At 40.8% G+C, this 22825-nt stretch overlaps 1 protein-coding gene across 1 annotated transcript in view; it reads left to right on the forward strand.

Moving 5' to 3' along the window:
• shtd (anaphase promoting complex subunit 1) overlaps nucleotides 1–22825 on the forward strand; it is a 596397-nt gene that overhangs the window by 160216 nt on the left and 413356 nt on the right. The window contains exons 14-15 of the mRNA XM_071673058.1: nucleotides 12344–12468; nucleotides 15828–15986. Of these exons, the coding sequence (XP_071529159.1) occupies nucleotides 12344–12468; nucleotides 15828–15986 (284 nt within the window). The remainder of the gene's footprint in view (nucleotides 1–12343; nucleotides 12469–15827; nucleotides 15987–22825) is intronic.

Raw genomic sequence — 22825 nt, forward strand, 5'->3', positions numbered from 1 at the left:
GGGTTTCATAAGCAAGTCACTGTATGCAGTGGAGAACTTTTTAAGGATTTGTAACAATCTGGTGACTTCAAATTCATGTATTGACTCAGATGGTGTTGATGCTGGAAGATAGGCTGGGAAGCATGGATTTTCAATTTGGGGAAGTCTGACAGATGATATCAAAGTGATAGGTGTTAGGTTGAGCTAATTTTTCATGGAAAAAGTGATTGATATAGGGAAAAGAGAACATTTACCTGTTTGAAATGCCCATTTCTTGTAGTTTCCCATTCTGTTGGCTTCTGTTGGCCAATTTTAAGTGTTGTTTTAGATTTCTTCACAATGCTTATTTTGTCAAGGATGAGGCACTACATGCTAAGAAGTGGCACTGGCGTCCACCAGTTATGGTGGAGAGTGAAAGAGAGTCGCTCTTAAGAGTGATGGCTCTGAATGTTAATGGGATGACTGCTGAGAGGAAAAGGAGATTGTGGAGAATTTTAAAAGTTATAGTTTGGATGTGCTTGGATTGGGGAAACCCATATCCTTGGGCAGGGTATATAGAGTGAAAATGGAAAGTGATGAATCCAAGCTGTGGAAGGAGGAGTGGTATGGAACTGAATTAATGAAAATAATCTGGGAACAGGGAAAGAAGAATATGCAAATGTGCTCTCACCAAGCGTATGGGAGGGTGTTACAGAGCATGGATGGAATGGATCAGGAGTAGTGTGGGTGAAAGGAGAATTGAAATTGTGAGGTATCCATAGGTATGTGTATATGTGGTGCATATGTAGACTGTGGGGTAAAGATGGAGTGGAACATTTCTGGAGAAATTCGAATGACTGTATGAATAGGTTTGAGAAGGAGAAGGAGGTTGTTGTAATGGATGATATGAATGCAAAGAAGGGATTTGATGAAATAGGCAAGATAGTTGGTAAATGGGGAGTGCGTGGAGTAAATGAAAATGAGACTTCTTATGGTTGTCTGTGCTGATGGAAGGGAAGAGCAATAAGGTTGATTGATTATGTGGTGGATGAAATATTAAGAAAGGTTGTGCTGGTTTTGAGAGGATTCTTTGGAGATCTGACCATCTTGCAGTTCTTGTGGAGATAAGGATCAGGTAGAATTGGAGGTATGGCATAAGGAAGAATGAAGAGATAAAAGTGTTGGCAAGGGAGAGGATGAATCAGAAATAGTTTAAGGAGGCACAGGGGAGAAAAAATACTTCCCATGCATTCCCCGCATGTTGTAGAAGGTGACTAAAGGGAACGGGAGCGGGGGGCTAGAAACCCTCCCCTCCTTGGATTTTAACTTTCTAGAAAGGGGAACAGAAGAAGGAGTCATGTGGGGAGTGCTCATCCTCCCTGAAGGCTCAGATTTGGGGTGTCTAAATGTGTGTGGATGTAACCAAGATGAGAAAAAAGGAGAGATTGGTTGTATGTTTGAGGAAAGGAACCTGGTTGTTTTAGCTCTGAGTGAAACAAAGCTCAAGTGTAAAGGGGAAGAGTGGTTTGGGAATGTCTTTGGAGTAAAGTCAGGGTTTGGTGAGAGGACAGAAACAAAGGAAGGAGTAGCACTACTCCTGAAGCAGGAGTTGTGGGAGTATGTGATAGAGTGTAAGAATGTCAACTCTAGATTGATATGGGTAAAACAGAGTGGATGGAGAGAGATGTGTGATTATTGGTGCCTATGCACCTGGTCCTGAGAAGAAAGATCATGGGAGGCAAGTGTTTTGGGAGCAGCTGAGTGAGTGTGTTAGCAGCTTTGATGCACAAGACCAGGTTATAGTGATGGGTGATTTGAATGCAAAGGTGAGTAATGTGGCAATTGAGGGTATAATTAGTGTACATGGAGTGTTCAGTGTTGTAAATGGAAGTGGTGAAGAGCTTGTAGATTTATGTGCTGAAAAAGGACTGGTGATTGGTAATACCTGGTTTAAAAAGAGAGATATACATAAGTATACATATGTAAGTAGGAGAGATGGCCAGAGAGTGTTATTGGATTACATATTAATTGATAGGCATGCGAAAGAGAGACTTTTGGATGTTAATGTGCCGAGAGGTGCAACTGGAGGAATGTCTGATTGTTATCTTGTGGAGGTGAAGGTGAAGATATGTAGAGTTTTTCTGAAAAGAAGAGAGAATGTTGGGATGAAGAGAGTGGTGAGAGTAAGTGAGCTTGGAAAGGAGACTTGTGTGAGGAAGTACCAGGAGAGACTGAGTGCAGAATGGAAAAAGGTGAGAGCAAATGACGTAAGGGGAGAGGGTGAGGAATGGGATGTATTTAGGGAAGCAGTGATAGCTTGTGCAAAAGGTGCCTGTGGCATGAGAAAGGTGGGACGAGGGCAGATTAGAAAGGGTAGTGAGTGGTGGAATGAAGAAGTAAGATTATTACTGAAAGAGAAGAGAGAGGCATTTGGGTGATTTTTGTAGGGAAATAGTGCAAATGACTGGGAGATGTATAAAAGAAAGAGGCAAGACCTCAAGAGAAAGGTGCAAGAGGTGAAAAAGAGGGCAAATGAGAGTTGGGGTGAGAGAGTATCATTAAATTTTAGGGAAATAAAAAAATGTTTTTGGAGGGAGGTAAACAGTGTTAAGACAAGAGAACAAATGGGAATATCGGTGAAGGGGGCAAATGGGGAAGTAATAACAAGTAGTAGTGAAGTGAGAGGGAGATGGGAGTGAGTATTTGAAGGTTTGTTTGAATATGTTCGATGATAGATTGGCAGATATAGGATGGTTTGGTCGAGGTGGTGTGCGAAGTGAGAGCGTCAGGGAGAATGATTTGGTAAACAAAGAAGAGGTAGTGAAAGCTTTGCGGAAGATGAAAGCTGGCAAGGCAGCGGGTTTGGATGGTATTGCTGTGGAATTTATTGAAAAAGGGGTGACTGTATTGTTAACTGGTTGGTGAGGATATTCACTGTATGTATGGTTCATGGTGAAGTGCCTGAGGATTGTCGGAATGCATGTATAGTGCCATTGTACAAAGGCAAAGGGGATAAAGGCGAGTGTTCAAATTACAGAGGTATAAGTTTGTTGGGTATTCCTGGGAAGTTATATGGGAGGGTATTGTTTGGGAGGGTCAAGGCATGTACAGAGCACCAGATTGGGGAGGAGCAGTGTGGTTTTAGAAGTGGTAGAGGATGTGTGGATCAGGTGTTTGCTTTGAAGAATGTATTTGAGAAATTCTTAGAAAAGCAGATGGATTTGTATGTAGCATTTATGGATGTATTTGAGAAATACTTAGAAAAGCAGATGGATTTGTATGTAGCATTTATGGATCTGAAGAAGGCATATGATAGAGTCTGTGGAAGGTATTAAGAGTATATGGTATGGGAGGTAAGTTGCTTGAAGCAGTGAAAAGTTTTCGTCGAGGATGTAAGGCATGTGTACGAGTAGGAAGAGAGGAAAGTGATTGGTTCCCAGTGAATGTCGGTTTGTGGCAGGGGTGTGTGATGTCTCCATGGCTGTTTAATTTGATTATGGATGGGGTTGTTAGGGAGGTGAAAGCAAGAGTTTTGGAGAGAGGGGCAAGTATGCAGTCTGAAGTGGATGAGAGGGCTTGGGAAGTGAGTCAGTTGTTGTTCGCTGATGATACAGCGCTGGTGGCTGATTCGGGTGAGAAACTGCAGAAGTTGGTGATTGAGTTTGGTAAAGTATGTGAAAGAAGGAAGCTGAAAGTAAATGTGAATAAGAGCAAGGTTATTAGTGTTCAGTAGGGTTAGTGAGGGACAAGTAAATAGGGAGGTAAGTTTGAGTGGAGTAAAACTTGAGGAAGTGAAGTGTTTTAGATATCTGGGAGTGGATTTGGCAGCGGATGGAACCATGGAAGTGGAATTGAGTCACTGGGTTGGGGGAGGGGGCAAAGGTGCTGGGAGCATTGAAGAATGTGTGGAAGGTGAGAATGTTATTTCAGAGAGCAAAAATGGGTATGTTTGAAAGAATAGTGGTTCCAACAATGTTATGTGGTTGTGAGGCACGGGCGATAGATAGTGTTGTGTGCAGGAGGGTGGATATGATGGAAATGAGATGTTTGAGGACAGTATGTGGTGTGAGGTGGTTTGATCAAGTAAGTAATGAAAGGGTAAGAGAGATGTGTGGTAATAAAAAGAGTTTGATTGAGAGAGCAGAAGAGGCTGCATTGAAATGGTTTGGTCACATGGAAAGAATGAGTGAGGAAAGATTGACAAAGAGGATTTATGTGTCAGAGGTGGATGGAATGAGGAGAAGTGGGATACCAAATTGGAGGTGGAAAGATGGAGTGAAAAATATTATGAGCGATCGGGGCCTGAACATACAGGAGGGTGAAAGGCGTGCGAGGAATAGAGTGAATTGGAACGATGTGGTATACTGGGGCCGACTTGCTGTCATTGGATTGAACCAGTGCATGTGAAGCGTCTGGGGTAAACCATGGAAAGTTTTGTGGGGCCTGGATGTGGAAAGGGAGCTGTGATTTTGGTGTATTACACATGACAGCTAGAGACAGTGTGAGTGAATGTGGCCTTTGTTGTCTTTTTCTAGTGCTACCTCGCATGTACGCAGGTGTCATTTCATGTGTCATTTCATGGGAATGGATGAAGGCAGCATGTATGAATATGTACATGTGTATAAATGTATATGTCTGTGTATGTATATTTATGTATATGTTGAAATGTATAGGTGTGTATATTTGCATGTGTGGGCATTTATGTATATACATGTGTATGTGGGTGGGTTGAGCCATTCTTTTGTCTGTTTCCTTGTGTTACCTCGCTAATGCGGGAGACAGCATGAAAGTATTTAAAAAAAATGAAAGAAGGGTGACAGAAAGTTTAGATGAAAGTGCAGTAAGTGTAGGGATGCAGTCGTGTGAGTGAGGTGTGTGAAAAGTTTCAAGAAAAAACTGCTCAAGGAGAAGGAGGTGGTTGTAATGGATGACATGAATGCAAAGAGGAGATTTGATGAAATAGGCAAGATAGTTGGTAAATGGGGAGTGCATGGAGTAAATGAAGACAAGACTTTTCTTTTGGATGTCTGTGCTGATGGAAGGGAAGAACAAAAAGGTTGATTGATTATGTGGTTGTGGATAAAAGATTAAGAAAGGTTGTGCTGGTTTAGAGAGGATTCTTTGGAGATCTGATCATCTTGCAGTTTTTGTGGGGATGAGGATCAGGGAGAATTGGAGGTATGGCATAAGGAAGAATGAAGAGATGAAAGTGTTGGAAAGGGAGAGGATGAATCAGGAAGAGTTTAAGGAGGCATGTGAAAGAAGGGTGACAGAAAGTTTAGATGAAAGTGCAATAAATTTAGGGATGCAATCGTGTGAGTGAGGTGTTTAGAATGTTTCAAGAAAAGCTGTTCAAGGTTGTAGTATTAGTAAATTGGGTACAAGGTTGTGAGATATAGGAATAAAAGTAGAAGTGCATGGTGGATGGATGAGATTAAAAATGCAGTGAAAGAGAAGAAAAAGGCACATGGTAGATTGCTCAAAAGGAGGAGGAAGGAAGAATATGTATGTAAGTGGTATGAAAACAGGTTGATAGAAGAGAACAAAGAAAAAGTAGATGAGGATTTTGGAAGGAAGTTGAGTGAAAAGTTTAGGAAAAATAAGAAATTGTACTAGAATTGGTTCTCAGTGAATGTAGGTTTGCGGCAGGGGTGTGTGATGTCTCCATTGTTGTTTAATTTGTTTATGGATGGGGTTGTTAGGGAGGTGAATGCAAGAGTTTTGGAAAGAGGGGCAAGAATGAAGTCTGTTGTGGATGAGAGAGCTTGGGAAGAGAGTCAGTTGTTGTTCGCTGATGATACAGCGCTGGTGGCTGATTCATGTGAGAAACTGCAGAAGCTGGTGACTGAGTTTGGTAAAGTGTGTGAAAGAAGAAAGTTAAGAGTAAATGTGAATAAGAGCAAGGTTATTAGGTACAGTAGGGTTGAGGGTCAAGTCAATTGGGAGGTAAGTTTGAATGGAGAAAAACTGGAGGAAGTAAAGTGTTTTAGATATCTGGGAGTGGATCTGGCAGCGGATGGAACCATGGAAGCGGAAGTGAATCATAGGGTGGGGGCGAAAATCCTGGGAGCCTTGAAGAATGTGTGGAAGTCGAGAACATTACCTCGGAAAGCAAAAATGGGTATGTTTGAAGGAATAGTGGTTCCAACAATGTTGTATGGTTGCGAGGCGTGGGCTATGGATAGAGTTGTGCGCAGGAGGATGGATGTGCTGGAAATGGGATGTTTGAGGACAATGTGTGGTGTGAGGTGGTTTGATCGAGTAAGTAACGTAAGGGTAAGAGAGATGTGTGGAAATAAAAAGAGCGTGGTTGAGAGAGCAGAAGAGGGTGTTTTAAAATGGTTTGGGCACATGGAGAGAATGAGTGAGGAAAGATTGACCAAGAGGATATATGTGTCGGAGGTGGAGGGAATGAGGAGAAGTGGGAGACCAAATTGGAGGTGGAAAGATGGAGTGAAAAAGATTTTGAGTGATCGGGGCCTGAACATGCAGGAGGGTGAAAGGCTTGCAAGGAATAGAGTGAATTGGATCGATGTGGTATACCGGGGTTGACGTGCTGTCAGTGGATTGAATCAGGGCATGTGAAGCGTCTGGGGTAAACCATGGAAAGTTGTGTGGGGCCTGGATGTGGAAAGGGAGCTGTGGTTTCGGGCATTATTGCATGACAGCTAGAGACTGAGTGTGAACGAATGGGGCCTTTGTTGTCCTTTCCTAGCGCTACCTCGCACACATGAGGGGGGAGGGGGATGTTATTCCATGTGTGGCGAGCTGGCGATGGGAATGAATAAAGGCAGACAGTGTGAATTGTGTACATGGGTATATATGCATGTGTCTGTGTGTGTATATATATGTGTACATTGAGATGTATAGTTATGTATTTTTGCGTTTGTGGACGTGTATGTATATACATGTGTATGGGGGTGGGTTGGGCCATTTCTTTCGTCTGTTTCCTTGCGCTACCTCGCAAACGTGGGAGAAAGCGACAAAGCAAAATAGAAAAAAAAAATACTAGAATGAGGTGGAAAAGAAAAGAGGTGGTTTTTAGAGTGGAAATGTAAATGTGTGAATTTAGGAATGGGAGTTGCTGAGTTAAAATGAGAAAGTGAAAAGAAGATGGAAAGAATATTTTGAAGAATCATTGAGTATGGAAGAAGGGTAAGCAGCGGTTGTTACACGCAAGGGTATGGAGAATGGAAGGACAAGGATACAAGTGCATAGACCTATAGCGAGATGGGAGGTAAAATGGGTGATAATGAGGTTGGAAGTACGAAAGGCACTTGGAATGGATGGGATTACAGTTGAAATATTGTAGTATGGAGGAGATGTGATAGAGTGGATGCATTTGATGTGTATTTTTTTTTTTCATGTTGAAGGCTCCAGTTACAGACAAAAGTCCACATCAAGGCTGGGCCTTAATTGAAATATAGAGAGAAGTATGAATGGAAAAATGAAAAAGACAATCGAAAGTATTTATGAATTTTGAAGGAAGTGAAAAACCTGTCTTTCAAAAAGTGCAAGGTCATAGTTATTGGGAAAGACATGAGAAGGTAGAGAGTTCCAAAGCTTCATTGTTTAGGAAAAGAAGCAGTTCTCAGACCAGCCCACCCTTTGAGTTGCTGATGGCAACACAGTAATCATGTGATGCAGCAACTTGCCGAATATTGCGTGGTCTAGCAAGTGGTTAGCGCACACAAGCAGCCAGCTCATAGGAGCAAACCAAAGTAATGCCTATAGAAGAGGGTGAGTGAACCAACAATGAGGTGTAGGGCAAGAGGGTCAAATTTAGATGTTAGCCTGGGGCAGTTTATAAGTCAGACTGCTTTTGACTCAACCCTATCAAGTAAGGATGCAGAGCTAGAACCACTCCAGATGTGAGTGCAGCACTCCATACAAGGACGAATCAATCCCTTGTGTAAACGGAGAAACTGCTTAGAAGAAAAGAAGTTTCAACATCAAAATAGGACACCCAGTTTCTTAGGGGTAATCTTAGCTGTAATGTGGGGTTTCCAAGAAAGAGTGGATGTTACAGTAATACCAAGTATGTTCATTGAGTCAAGAGGTGGAATTACAGAATCAACAAAAGAGAGATGATAGTTGAAAGAAGTTTTTCATAGAAAGATGGGTATAAACTGTGTCTTGGAGGCATTAGACTTAACTAGATTTTGTCTACCCCATTGAGACTATTGAGGAAGCTTTGTCAAGGTGAGATGCAGATTGAGTGAGAGAAGAAGCAGAATTGCAGGATGTGGATGATTCAGTGTTGAGTTGTCAGCGTATGAGTGCTATTGATAATTCGTAGAAGAGGGAAAGATCATTGAAAAAAAGGTGTAAGGGACAGGACAGAACCTTGGAAGACACTGCTGTTGATGGAGAAAAGGGGGAGGTTGATTCATCAAAAACCACTGAGATAGATCAGCTGGAGAGGAAGCTAGATATGAAGGGGCAAAGTGATGAGGAAAGGAAGCCAAGAGAGTGGAGCTTAGAGATAAGACTCCAATGCCACACCGAGTCAGAAGCCTTGGATATGTTCAAGGGCACCTACAAATGACTCCCCAAAATCTTTCAAGGATGATGACCAGATATTAGTACGACAGGAAGGAATATCACCAGTGGATCTCACCTTAAAGAACCCATACTGGTGATCAAAGAAAAGACTGATTTTTAAGGTGTCTAAGGATATGGGAGTCGAGGAAGGATTCAAAGACTTTGGAAATGGAAAGGGTAAGGGGTAAAGATGGTCATCCTTCTTAGGGATTGGATGTATCAATGCATGCTTCCAAGGAGAAGAAAAAGTTTTGGTTTTTAAACAAAACTGAACAGTCAAGCAATCACAGGCTTAAGTTCAGTGGAACACTCTTTCAGTACATGGGGATGGATGCCATCAGGACCATAAGCTTTGCCTGTGTCCAGAGAGAGAAGTGCTTTTTGGACTGTTCAAAAAGAGATTACGAGGAGGGGCATGAGATTAGTAAAAGGAGCATCAAGAGGTGAAGGAATGTTAGAGTCATCCATGGTGGAGTTAGAGGAGAAACAGGAACCAAAGAGAGTTGCTTTGTGTACAGGAGAAACAGCTATAATACTGTCAAATCAGAAAAGTGAAGGAAAGGTAGAGCAACAGAAGTTGATAGTGATGCCCAGACCAGAAAGACCTATCAGTGGATGACGAGACATTATCACACTTTTTTGAGTAAAGGAATGCTTTACTCATGGATAATGTACTTGCAGTGATTATGGGCAGTGATAAAAGCTGAATGGGAGTTAGAGGAAGGAAAGTTTTCCTAGATTTATATGCCTTATCCCTTGCCAGAATGGCCACAGAGCTAGAACAGTTGAACCATGGATTGGATGAAGAGGTCGTCTTGGAGGAGGAGGGAATAAATGCTTGCGTTTCTGAAAGAATAACCTCTGTTATGCATTTTGCAGAGACAGAAGCATCACCACATAAGAGATAATAATTTACCCAAGGAAAGTCAGAAAAGAAGAATATGATTTATTCCTATAAGCTTTGTTGAGGTGCCAGTATCTATGCCTAAAAAGGGCTGCTGGAGGGGGAGTTGCTGTTAGAATAGGTACCATTTATAAGTGAACTGATGATCCAATTGGGAGCAAAAATCTGTACTTACAGCAGGGTGGACTATAGGTGAAAAACAGCTCCAGAATATTAGGAGAGTGGTCACAGTAGTTAGGAATATGGGTTGGATGGAAGATAATTTGCTGTAAATGATTGAGAATGGAGAGCATGAGGGTTTCAACTCCTCTATCACCCGTATGGGAGGAATTCAACCATTCCCTGTGGTGACCATTGAAATCCCTAAGGTAGAGGATCTCAGCTTGCAGGTGAGAGGATGTCATGGTCTCATGACTGGAGTTTAGATAGTCAAAGGAAGATATAGAATTTGTAGAATTAGGAGAGCATTAGGTGAAACAAGGAAAATGTGGTGGATGGGAGACAGACTTTGAGCCACACAACATCAGAGTTTGGGGACTCAGGTCCTTTAGGCATGCAGCAGGTGTTTTGATGTTATGATAAGCAGAAACACCACTTTTGAACCAGAATCATGAGTCGAGGTTATAGGAGTATATGAAAAAGGGAAGGGACTAATGAGAACATCATTAGACAGTTGTGTTTTAGAGAGAAGTAAGATTTTAGGAGAGGTGCTAGACAGATGGTGTTCATCAGAGGAGAGGTTACTAGAAAGATTACGAATGTTCATACAGTGAATAGCAAAAAGAGGAAGGTCTTACAGAGAGGGAAGATCATGGGAGAGGCCAGCACTACTGCTGCCAGAGCCTTCCCTCTCATTGGCAGTAGAGTTAGACAGAAACCCGGAGATTCTTAGCACCCTATGATGCCTGGGACTAGGGGCCACAGATTTGTTGGACTGTCATGATAACACTTAGAATTGTTAGAGTGGACAGGAGTTGGCAAGAGTAAAAACAGGTTTGAGAAGGTGTATGATGCTTGTAAGGAGAAGATGGCAGGACAAGCCCGGTAGTCCTGTTTTCATGAGACAGAAAGTAAGACCAGCAATCCTAATATGAAGGATGTGAGATGGTAGTTAGCTACTATTACTCCAGATTCAAAGGGGAAAGTGCTAAGGATGTACTTAGAATTATAGGGGAATAAGTCTGTTAAGTATATCAGGAAAAGTGTGTGCAAGTGTTGATTAATAGAGTGATTGAAGTAACTGAATGCAGAATAAGTGATGAGTAGGAGGTATTAGTAGAGGTAGGGGATGTGTGGATCTGATTTTTCAGGTGAGAATGACTGTGAAAAAGTATCTAGTGAAAGTTAAGAAGTTGTATGCAGCTTTAATGGATCTGGAGAACATATTTGATAGAGTTGAGTGGAATGCTATATGGGATGTGTTAAGGATATATGGGGTAAGGGGACAACTGTTGGATGGTGTGAAAGCCTTTTGTAGAGGAGCAAATGCATGTGTAAGAGTGGATGGAGAGTTGAGCAAAAGTTTTTTAGTAAATGTGGGTGTGAGACAGGGCTGTATGATGTCACCTTGATGTTTTAACACACAGTATATGGATGGAGTGATAAGAAAAATGGAAGCAAATATAGGGAAAAGGGGTGTAGGGATGGAGTGTGGTGGTGAGGTATGGTGACTAGTGACAAGCTTGTTTGCAGATGATATTGTTATTTGCTGAGAGTGAAGAGGAGTTACAGATGGTTTTAAATGTGTTTTATGGTGTGTATAAGTGTAGGCAGTTGAAGGTAAATGTGAATAAAAGTAAAGTAATGGTGTTTAAAAGGAAACATAGTGAAAGTATAGATTTTGTAAAGTTCTGTGGTGTGAGAGAAGAAAGTGCACTAAACTGTGTTATAAATATTAGGGGGGGGGAGAAAGACTGGAATTTAAGTATTTAGGAGCTGTTTTGGGTAAGTATGGTGATAGGGAAAGAGATATGAGGGGGAGAGCTGTACAGGGTCATTGGGTCCTTTGATAGAATAATGAAGGAAAGAGGTGTAATTATTGAGCCAAAACATGGGCATGGGATAAGTTACAGACATCAAGAATCCAGAGTGTGGAAATGGATTATTTATAAGGAGCATGTGGTATGACTAAATGGAATGAAGAAAGTACCGAGGGGATGTGTGAGAGATTTATGGCACGGAATGGAAAGGGAATGAATTGCGGAGTGTTAGAGTGGGCACATAGAAAGAATGCAAGACAGGGGGTTTACAAGGTGAATGTATGATAGTATGATTAAAGGAGTTGGTGTCAGATGAAAACCACCTTTGATATGAGGAAATAGAGTGGAAGAGTACTGGAGGGAGAGAAATTGGGAAGAATGAGTGGAATGTTGTAATGCAAGAGAGAGGCTTGCAAGGACAGGGCTGAATGGAGACTCTTTTGCCATGGCTACCCTCTTTTTGGGAGTTCCTGGAGGGAAGAGGCATTGGAAATATAGATGGATGGTAAGATAGCTTATTTTGTGATTTACTGTACTTTGTTATATTTTAGGGCATTAGTATACAGTGAACATGTATTAAGTTTCATCTTGTGTAGCACTGTATTATGCTTGTATGATAGGAAAGTCTTTTCTATACATACCCTTACTTTTCATGTTTTACAATATCTTGATTATAATTGATATCTAGCTGTATCTTTGCATCTGGCTGAGTATTACTCTTTGTGACATGAGAATTTTTGCAAGCTTTCAAGTTAAAGGTTATTTGTAAGCATGGTTTCTCAGATATTTAGTAGTCATAGTCAGTTTATTTCATGTCTGTTGCTCAAGTATGATTGGTCAAAGGGTGCAGTATGTCATGATTACATAACTTCATTGAAAAAGGAATCCACTTTTTACCTAAAGTTTGTTTTAGTAATAAAACCATATTCTTCATTTAATGAGTTATTTTATATTCCAGGCTTACTACAACATATTGGCTGGTGCTTGTATGGTTATAGGATTAAAGTTTGCTGGTTCTGCAAACAGTGAGGCTTTTCAAATTTTATGGAAGTATACAAGGATGTTCACCAACTTTACCAAAAGGTATGCAAAACAATTTAGTGACTATAAAGCAGCCAATAGTGATTAAGAAGGTATGTGAGCTGAGAGAGTCATGGCAAGTGGTGTAGAGAAAAGAGAAGAGGTGGTGAAGCCCTGCTTAAGATGAAATGCAGTAAGGTGGCTGATGTGGATGATTTTGCAGTTTGATTTCTTAAAAGAGATGATTGTGTTAGTTAGGATTTTCATTGTGTGTATGGGTCGTGGTAAGGTGCCTGAGGATTGGCAGAGTGCCTGTATAATGCCCTTGTACAAAGGCAAGGGAGACAGAGGTAAGTGTTTGAATTACAGAGATATAAGTTTGTTGAGTGTACCTGGTAAATTGTATCAAAGAGTGATGATTGATAGGGTGGTGGGATACACAGAGCATCAGACTACAGAGGAACATTGTGGTTTCAGGAGTGGTAGAGGATGTATGGATCAGTTGTTTACTTTGAAGAATGTGTGTAAGAAATACTTAGGAAAACAGAAGGATTTGTATGAGGCATATTTATGGGTCAAGAGAAAGCATATGATAGATTGGTAAAGAAGCTTTGTGGGACATGCTACAAATATATGGTGTGAGAGGAAAGCTGTTAGAAATAGAGTTTTTAACAAGAGAGTAAGGCATGCGTGTAAATAGATAGAGAGGTTCAAGGTAAAAGTTGGTCTTTAGCCAGGATGTGCTGATGATACAATGCGTAGGGCAGGTTTGAGTGTTAAATTGCTGAAGCTGGTGTCCAAGCTAGGGAGTGTGAGTTTGAATGGAGAAAACTTGGAAGAATTTGAGTGTTTTATATACCTGGTAGTGACTATGACAGTGAATGGAACCACAGGAGCTGAAGTGAGCTGTATGGTGGGTAGGGGCCATTGGTATTGTGTGAATCAAGGATTGTAAGAAAGGAGAGGTCACTGTCTTTTAGGTCAAAGATGGGTATGTTTTATGGTATAGTATTTCCATCTGTGCTGTATGGGCATGAGGCATGGGCCTTAAATAAAAATGTAAAGGATGGGGTGAATTTGTTAGGAATGTAGTGTTTGAGGACAGTATATGGTGTAAGGAGAATTGATCAAATTAGAAATGGCAGGGTTAGAAAGAGGTGTGGTAGCAAGATGAGTATGCATGAGAGAGCTGAAGTGGTGTGGAGAAATAGAGAGGATGTGTAAGATGCAGATGACTAAGAGGGTATACCTGTCAGAAGTGCAAGGGAAAAGGGACAAGGGAAAACCGTGGGGGAGATGGAAGGATGGAGAGAAAGATGCTTTGAAAGCTCATGACCTGAACATTCAGGCATGCAAGGAATAGATTGAATTGCTTTGCAGAGGACAATGTGCTGTCAGTTGGTTGAACTAGGCCATATGAAGTAGTTGTGGGAAACCAAGGAAAGGTCTAAGGGGTGTAGTTGTGCATACATGACAGCTGGAGAATGGATGCGATTGGATGAAGCTGTTTCTGGTGCTACCTCGCTAATGTGGGAAATGGCAAACGTAAGGAAAAAAAATTATATATGATGTGTGTGTGTGTGTGTGTATGTGTTTAAAAGGGTGAGAAGAAGTAAGCCTTAGACTGATTTGGGTAAAAATGACAGTGGATTATGTGAGGTTGGTGATTATTAGTGTTTATGCACATGGTCAATAGAAGGATGACAAAGTGAGGTAAGTGTTTTTGGAGCAGATAAGTGAGTATGTGAGTAGTTTTACTGTGAAAGATCGAGTAATAGTGTGGGATGATTTGAATGCAAAAGTGGGTAATGATGCAATTGAGGGTTTCACTCAGGAGCATATGGCATTCATTGAGGTGAAAAGTAACAGTGAACAGCTTGAGGAGTTGTGTGCTGAAAAAGGATTGATTGGGAGTACCAGTTTACAAAAGAGTGACATACATAAGTATACATAGAACAGGAAAGATGGTTAAGAGCCTTTATTGGATTATGTATTTGTTGTTAGGCATGCAAAAGAAAAATACTTAAATGTGGATAACCTTAGGAGCAACTGGTTAGATATCTGATAATTACTTGGTAGAGGCAAGTGTAAAGGATTTTGGAAAAGAGAAAATTATGTGGGTGTTAAAAGAGGGTGGTGAAAGTGAGTGAGCTTGAACAGGAGGCTTGTGTGAAGAGGTGTTGAGATAGGTTGAGTGTAGAATGGCAAAAGATGAGAGTAAATGAAGGTAGGGGAGTGGGTGAGGAATGAGAGGTATATTAGGGAAGTGTGGTTGTATGTGTGAAAAGTGTTAGGGATGTGGTGGGTGGGAGATAGGCAGGTGCGAAAGGACAGTAAGTGGGGTAATGACAAAGTTAAGTTGCTCATAAAAGAGAAAAGAGAGGTGTTTGGGTATCAGTCACAAAGAAGGAGTACAAGTGAGTGGGAGATATATGAAATGATATGGCTAGAGGTCAAGAGGAAGGTGCAGGGGCTGAAAAGAGGGCAAATGAGAGATGGGGTGAGCAATCAGACTTCAGGTATAATAAGAGAATGTTTTGGAGAAGGTCAGCATTGTGAGAAAAACAAGACAACAAATGAGGATGTCAGTTAAGGGGCCAAATGGGGAAGTGGTAACTGGCACTGGTGAGGTGAACAGGAAATGGAGTGAGTACTTTAAAGGTTTTTGCAGACATGTGTTGATAGGGTGGCAGATGAAGGGCATTTGGGTCAGTGAGGTATGCAGCATGATAGTCATGGCAAGTGGTGTAGTGAAAACAGAGGAGGTTGTAAAAGCCTTGCATAAGATGTAGCTAGGCTTCTGGAGTGGATAATATTGCAGTTGAGTTAAGAATGGGGATGACTTTGTTGTTGATTGGTTGGTTAGGATCTTCAGTGTATTAATGGATCATGATAAAGTGCCTGTGGACTGAAAGAATGCTTATATAGTGCTGCTGCATAAAGACAAGGGGGACAACGATGAGTGTTCAAGTTACAGGGATATACATTTGTTGAATGTACCTAGTAAGTTATATGGAAGATTGGTAATTGAGAAGGTGTTGACAAATACAGAGCATCAGATTTGGAACAGTATTGTTTCAGGTGGTGTAGAGGATGTGTGGATCAGGTGTTTTCTTTGAAGAGCGTGTGTGATAAAAACCAAGGGGTTTGTATGTGGCATTTATGGATTAGGAAAAAGCATTTGATAGGTTTGATAGAGATGCTTTTTTGAAAGATTTATAGATATATCACAAGAGAGGAAAGGTATTAGATGTAGTGAGGAGTTTTTATCAAGATAGTAAGGTGAGTGTGTGTGAGTAGGTAGAGAGGAGGATGAGTATTTCCAACTATGTTTTTCATGTTTTATCCAGAAGATATGCTTAACTTTCTTGCCTTCATAATTACATTGACAGGATTTGATTGAATGTTATTTTTTGTTTTAGGAGTGTTGCTGAGCTAGCTGGGAAATCAACAATAGAGACTTGCCTTAATGTAATTTTGCTTAGTCTGTCAATGGTAATGGCTGGAACAGGAGATCTAGATGTATTACGGATCATCCGGTACCTTCGATCTAGAGTTGGACCTTCAAACTCCACAGTTGGGTGAGTAGTAAATAATTTGCGTAAGGGAAAGATAAAGTTGCAGAATTTATGAAAGTGCGGTAGATAACAACAAGAGTAATTATTTTCAGAATGTTTGGGAAAGATAATTTTTGCTCATAGAAGGTTTGTGATAGAGAGTTTTTGCATATTCTGTCTCTCAGGAACAGCTACTCATTACCATTTCACATTACACCCCTCCCTTCCTTTGCACAAATCTGAATTTTGTTTGGTTTATTTCTCTCCTGGGTCAGAAAGTCCAACAAACTTTGAAAGAATCCTTACATTCCCATAGGGTTAGATCTCTCTAATGCTGTGCCCTCTGATAGGGTAATTACCTCTCATTCTTCATGAAACCAGTCTTTCAGTGATAGTAGCAAGCTCACTAAGTCTTGGGCCCATTCCGTGGCTGATCACCAATTTTGCTTTTGTGAAGATGCCATTGTTCCTCTAACAGCCAAGATCAGGGCTGACCAGTTGCTGGCTTTTCCACCGTAGCATGGATGGTACCCTTTTATGATCTTATGGTACCCTTTTATGATTTTTTGTGCTGTTGGTCACTTTGTACTTCTGATTGTGCCTTAGTTTAGAAGATGGTACCTTTTTAGTAGCATTGCTCCCCTCCCCTCCCCTTATTCCTTTCTTCCGATGTTGTTCCCTGGTTTTAGGTCGTTTTTTAAGTCGTTTGGGGTCTTTCTTTTTGTACCCTCATAGGGCAATACAGGAGGGGTAGAGACCAAAAGATTGTCACTGCTGTTATAGAGAGCAGGAGGTTGATTTATACCCTGGGGATGTATGTGTTGAGGTTGAATGTCAATCAGTCAAAGCTTACACCATGCTTGGTTCTGTCTGATAAACATGGCTGGTGTTTTGTAGATAAGAGATTACTACATCTTATTTTTAGAAGGAAGGGAGTTGTCTGTCTTTCATATAGTTTGTTTCCTCATAGAATTAGGACACTGGAAGCAGGTTGTCAATGAAGATCACCTCTCAAGTCATAGTAGGTAGGTTATGTGAAGTTATCTTAGTTGAGTTAGTCTAGAGGGGCCTTCTATCCCAACAGCCTAGGCTGGGTCTGGGTTGCTAAGTTTTTTGTTGTTGTTTGACCAAGCTGGTGGAAGCTGCAGCTCGCAGGCCCACTTAGCTGCTACAGTGTGGTTGACCTTGTACAATTTAGAAAGACTTGTTCAGGGTTTGATGAAATTTCTCTACCTTACTTCCCATGGTGCTTCTGATGACTTCAGGTAGGTTGTTGAAGAGATTTGGCCTCTAGCTGTTTAAAATGTTCTCTCATTTTGTGCATATTGCTCCTTTTGACTTTAAAGGTAGTTTACAGTCTTCATACCATGCCTCTCATGCCAGCAGGAAGCTGTATCCTAGTGTAGGTTGGGGACCATACTTTCTAGGATTTTCTAGGTGTAGATGATGATATTGCATTCATGTCTGTGCTCTATAGAGTACAGTCTCAGTGATTTAAGCCATTCTTAGTAATTCTTTTCTTTTATCACATCAGTATAGGCCATGAAAGATCTTTTAGTGCTTTCTAATTCCACAGTTTATCCTTCTGTACTTACCTGTGACAAGATTTTTTCATGATTGAGAAAGCATGTGGTGCTCACCTTCCTGCTTTCTTATTCTATTCTGTTCCTCTTAACCTCCACCCTATTAGTCTTCTCATATCTTCCTTGTTTTAGAATGATTTTTCTTTTTTAGCAGTTACCCGTCCAGCATAGTTGACTCTTTTGAGTAATGTTAGCACACAGCAGTATCAGTTAGTCAAAGAATTATCACCTTGAAGGATGTCATCATTGATTTCTCTTGTCTTGAAAGTTGGCAGGATCCACCCCATCATCCTTCTAAAGGAGGTAACTGTCATCAGGCACTATTACTCTTAAGTCTGTCATATTGTTCAGTTGAGCTATGACAGTGATTATATCATTGAGGTATTTTGTACTGTTCTTGATTACTTCATGTTCCCCATACCAGATTTAAAACATTTCTCCATTGAAAGGCACTTTATTTTTTAGTTTTAGATGCCAAGTGAAGACTGTGTTTAGGTATGATTTTAGACCTTCAATGTACTCTCCTGATGAGATTTTTATGTTCATTCCAGTATCATCTGTAAAGGATGATATCAAATTTTGATTTATGTTTGCATTAATCACAGATATAAGAATGAGAAATAGGGGGTTGCAAGTGCAGTTCCTTTAGGCACTGATCTTTAACCATGGAGGCACTACAATGACCTGGTTTATACCATGTGATCCAACAGAAAAGTTGTATATCCAGCTTACAATTTTTCTGGTTATTCCCATCTTATGTGTTTCATGTGCTGTGACACCATGATCACATAACCCACATGCTGTTTTACGTCAGTGTGTACCACATCAGCATTTTGTTCATTTCATTCTCCAGAACTTCAACAATCTTATAATGACAAAGGAACTGAGAGAGGCAAGATCCTTTTTGTCCTTGGTTATGTAGTTTCTTCAATTCCATAAAATTATTCAGTTTGCTTGTCAGTGCTTTCAAAGATTTAGATAATATGTGATGTCAGTGCTATCAGTCAGTAGTTTTTTGTGTCAACCTCACTATTAGCTAGCCCATGTACTGCCAACAAGTTACTAGTCACATGATTACTATGTGTCCATTGGCAACTCAAGGGTGGGCTGTTATGATATCTTTTTCTTTGCCAACATCTTGAATCATCATGCTTTTCCTACAACTAAAACTTAGCCTTTTTTAAAAGTAGGTTTTCCATTTCATCTGAGATTTGAAATATTTGTCCTCTTCTTTTTTCATCCAGTCAATAACCCTCTTTGCATTTCAGCTCATTTAAAGCCCAGACTTGATATGGACTCTTGTCCTTGGAAATTTGACATATCAAATATGATAGAGGCACACTAATTTGGCACTCTGTGGTCCGGTAACTCCCATGGTCTGGCACATTTTGGATCTGCCGCCATTAATTTGTGGATCTGCCTCCAGGGCAGCACTGTTAGCAGTGCTAGGATGTCGAAATTATTTACACTGCAGCTAAGCTAATTAACAGTCCTGTTGATATCTTGTATTCATTTTTTTGCATAAAATGACAGCCAGAAAAGTTTAAAGTTTTGGAAAACTTTGAAATGTGTCAGGAGTTCAGAAATAAACAGTGCACTTATAGATTGGTTTAAGCTCTCACATAATGAAGGTGTAAGCATATCTGGGAGATGCATTTTGAGCATGCTAAAGTTTTTCATAGAAACCTAAAGCTAGATTGCGATTGTGAATATTTGCAAGGGTAGTCACACAAGTTTAATTGGAGACATGGAATTTCAGTATGTACTGTGTGCATTGAAAAGCATAATGCTGACATGGAAGCTTGTAGTGTAAGGTTGTATTAAAAGAATCAATAAAAACTCCAATTTTCTGTTAAACAACCAACAGCTACATTTACAAAGTGATAGAGAGTGTATGAGCCAGATGCCTGGTTGGGACTGATTTGGTGTGGACTGGCTACCTTGATGATAACAATAAAAATAACAATAGTAACAAGAGTTGACCAAAGCCATCTACCAACCTATGGTTGTTTGTTACATTAACTACTCATCACAAAGTTGCGACAAAGTTAGTGGATGGATTTGCACAGTTACTGGCAGCGGAAAACCTAGCCCCAGAACAAGTGTATGATGCTGATGAATATGCCCTATATTGACATTGTATGCCATGAAAAACCCTTGCCCAAGATGCCATTGTATGCCATGAAAAACCCTTGCCCAAGATACGGAGGGGTCTCCATCTGGGGGTACTTCTGATGTAATGTGATGTAACAATAAAAAGCTTGTTTGGAAGCATTGATTGTTATACTATTTTCTGTTTTAAGCTTTGTTCTACCTTTGGTGACACAACAGTATGTATGCAGAATGAGCTGGCAAGACTAGGGGTTGGGCAAATGTGTACATAGGGGGTTCCCTTAGAGGTCAGTTTCTGTTTTCTGGCATATTCTGTGGTCTGGCAATGGCCGAGTCCTAGGTTCCCAGATTAAAGAGGTTCAACCTGTTCAACAATTGGAAAGAATGATCATCTTTTGCTTAAATTTCAATGTGTGGTTAAAGAGGACACAAGAGAGAGATCAGGAAGAAGGCAAGACTTACAGAGGAAATATAATCATGGCAGCAATGTGGAGTTGAACAAGTTCTTTTGAGTAAAGACTGTGAAAGAGATTTCTGTAACATGAGAACAGACCAGTTCTGTAGAAAGTTGTTGAAAATCAACAATGAATGACGTAGAGAATTGGTGTCATTAGATGCAAACAGAGAAGATATGTCAAAAAGAGAGAAACATGAGGGTGTAAGTGCTGATGGGAGGAGGTGATGTGAGGATGGTGGGTGAACGGGATGTGATGCTGGTGGGAGGAAGTGGTGCAAGACTGATGGGAGGAGGAGGAATGAGGCTGGTGGGAGTAGTGGATGTGAAGATGGTGGGGGAAGGTAGTGTGATATTGAAGGAGGAAGTGATGTGAAATATGTGGGAGGAGGGGATGTGAGGACGGTGGAAGGAAGGGGTGTGAGGATGATGGGTGAAAGGGGTGTGATGTTGATAGGAGGTAATGGTGTGTAACAGGTGGGAGGAGGTGATGTGAAGATGATGGGAGGAGAGGGTGTGAGTATTGTGGGAGTAAGGAGGGTGAGGCTGATGGGTGTTAAGTGATTAGTTAAAAAGTGTCTTCACCGTAGAGAACACTATTGCTCCAAGATTAGCAAGATGGGATGGGGAAGAAGCTTTTAAAAGTACTGAAATATGTAGAAATCACCTGGACTTATGTAAAAGTTATGGTCCTGATGAAGTCTTTCACATGTGCTGAGGCTGCTTGAAATATTGTTTAATAGGGCAGTAGAGGAAGGGTAGTGCCAAAGAAGTGTAAGAAGGCAAATATCATGCCTGTCTCTAAGAATGGTGATCAGGAAATTACACTGAGCCACAGACCAGTCTTCCTAATACGTAAGGGCAGTAAAAATTGGTAAGATAATCAAAAAGCAAATGGACTTTTACTTGCAAAGGGAATTATGTAACTGGGAGACAATGCTGATTCAGGAGAAGAAGGTAATGCAATTTCATCTTAGAATTGAAGAGGCTGCACACCAAATTTACAATCACAATGCCAATCACCTACCAAACCCATCTCTCCTAAACACAGTGGAGGAATATTAGGTGACTTCACTGCCTTAAAGCCAAATGCTCGATCACACCCATAGATCTTCTAGTGAAACTGTACAAGGGATTCTTCCATTAAGAAGCTACACCTCAGACTGCCATGATTAATGCTTCACTCAAAACAGTACAAATGCTCCACAGTTTGGAAGACAGTGTATGTCACTCCACTACCCAAACCCATCAAGCCAGAGTCTTTTACTAGCTTACACCCGATTGCCATCATTGCAATCCCCAGTCTGTCTGTGAAGTTTTTTGGTTGACTGACCCTATGCTGATATTGCTGACTCAGCAGACCCTCAGCAGTTTGGAAATATGAGGTCATCCTTCACCACTCACTGCATCATCAGCTTCCTAGACTTCTTTTACCACAACTTGAAGAAGTGTAAGAGCTTCATTGAGGCTTTCATCTTTTTTAGCCATAGCATCATCATAGAGAAAGCTGTTGACCTAGGACTATGAGGGTGTCTTGTCTCATGGCTGGTGGACTTCCTGGCTGGGTAACACCAAGCTGTCGACTTAAGGGGGGTCACCTCCACTGTGCTACCTTAGGGACACAAACCAAAGCTGGAAGTCTGTAGATGACTCCACCTTTGGTGTCATTATGAAACAACAACTCTCCTAACCCTTCAGAATATCAGCAGCATCCTTCAGGAGTGAACTATGACTAATAACATCAACATCAATCACACCAAGACTGTGATTATGCACATCAACTTGGGTGCAGATCACATCCTGCCCTTTGACATCAGACTAGGACCTGACATCCTCTGTGTAGTCATATACTTTAAACATCATGGTTTTCCCATAGATGATGGTTTAAACTGGAAGAGTCATGTAAGCACTATCATCAAATTTTTGTACTGTCCCTACCCTCTCCACCAATAGAGATCACTAGGTGTCTCATAATTTGAGTCCAGGAATGTTTGTACCATTTTCATTCCACCTAAGCTCATCTGTGCCTCCCAGCCTGGTTGTTCCTCCCTCACAGCTACAGAGAGGGACCAGCTGAAAAGAGCATGCACAATCATCTTGGGCCCATCTTACACCACCTATCAAGAGGCCCCCACCTTGCTGAACCTGACATGATATCAACAGTTTGCATGGCAGATTGGTAATGAACTACTGACATGCCCCCATCCCTGAAACTTTCTCCTTCAGATACCCTACCCTCACAGACTTCTGTCCATCACCATAATCAACTTGTTCCAGTCAGAACTTACACAGAAAGAATTAAGAACTGTCTTATGGCTACTTTTATGAAAGTCATAAGCAGTCCTTGAAAAAGTGCAGAGTTAAGCAAGTAAACAGCTCTGTTTTAGTTCAGATGTGTGGTATGTCATATACTAGCTATATTACTGTAAATATTCATCACTTAATGTTCAACTAGTTGTCACCAAGTATACAATTCTATTATTTACTTTGTAAACCTTCCTGTATTTCTACCATGCTGCCTATGAAGATGTACCTCACTAGTGTAATTGTCCAGAGTGTGGAAATAACCAACCTACCTTGATCTTAAGCTCTTTTATGATTAGTTGACTAGTTACCATTATGAACTCCTAGTTTTGTAATACCTTAACTGTATTTTCAGCCAAATGGTTGCCTAAATTCAGTAAACCGTTTTTTATTTATTATTTTGTTTATTT

Source organism: Panulirus ornatus, chromosome 18 (genome assembly GCF_036320965.1).
Source record: "Panulirus ornatus isolate Po-2019 chromosome 18, ASM3632096v1, whole genome shotgun sequence".
NCBI lineage: Eukaryota > Metazoa > Arthropoda > Malacostraca > Decapoda > Palinuridae > Panulirus > Panulirus ornatus.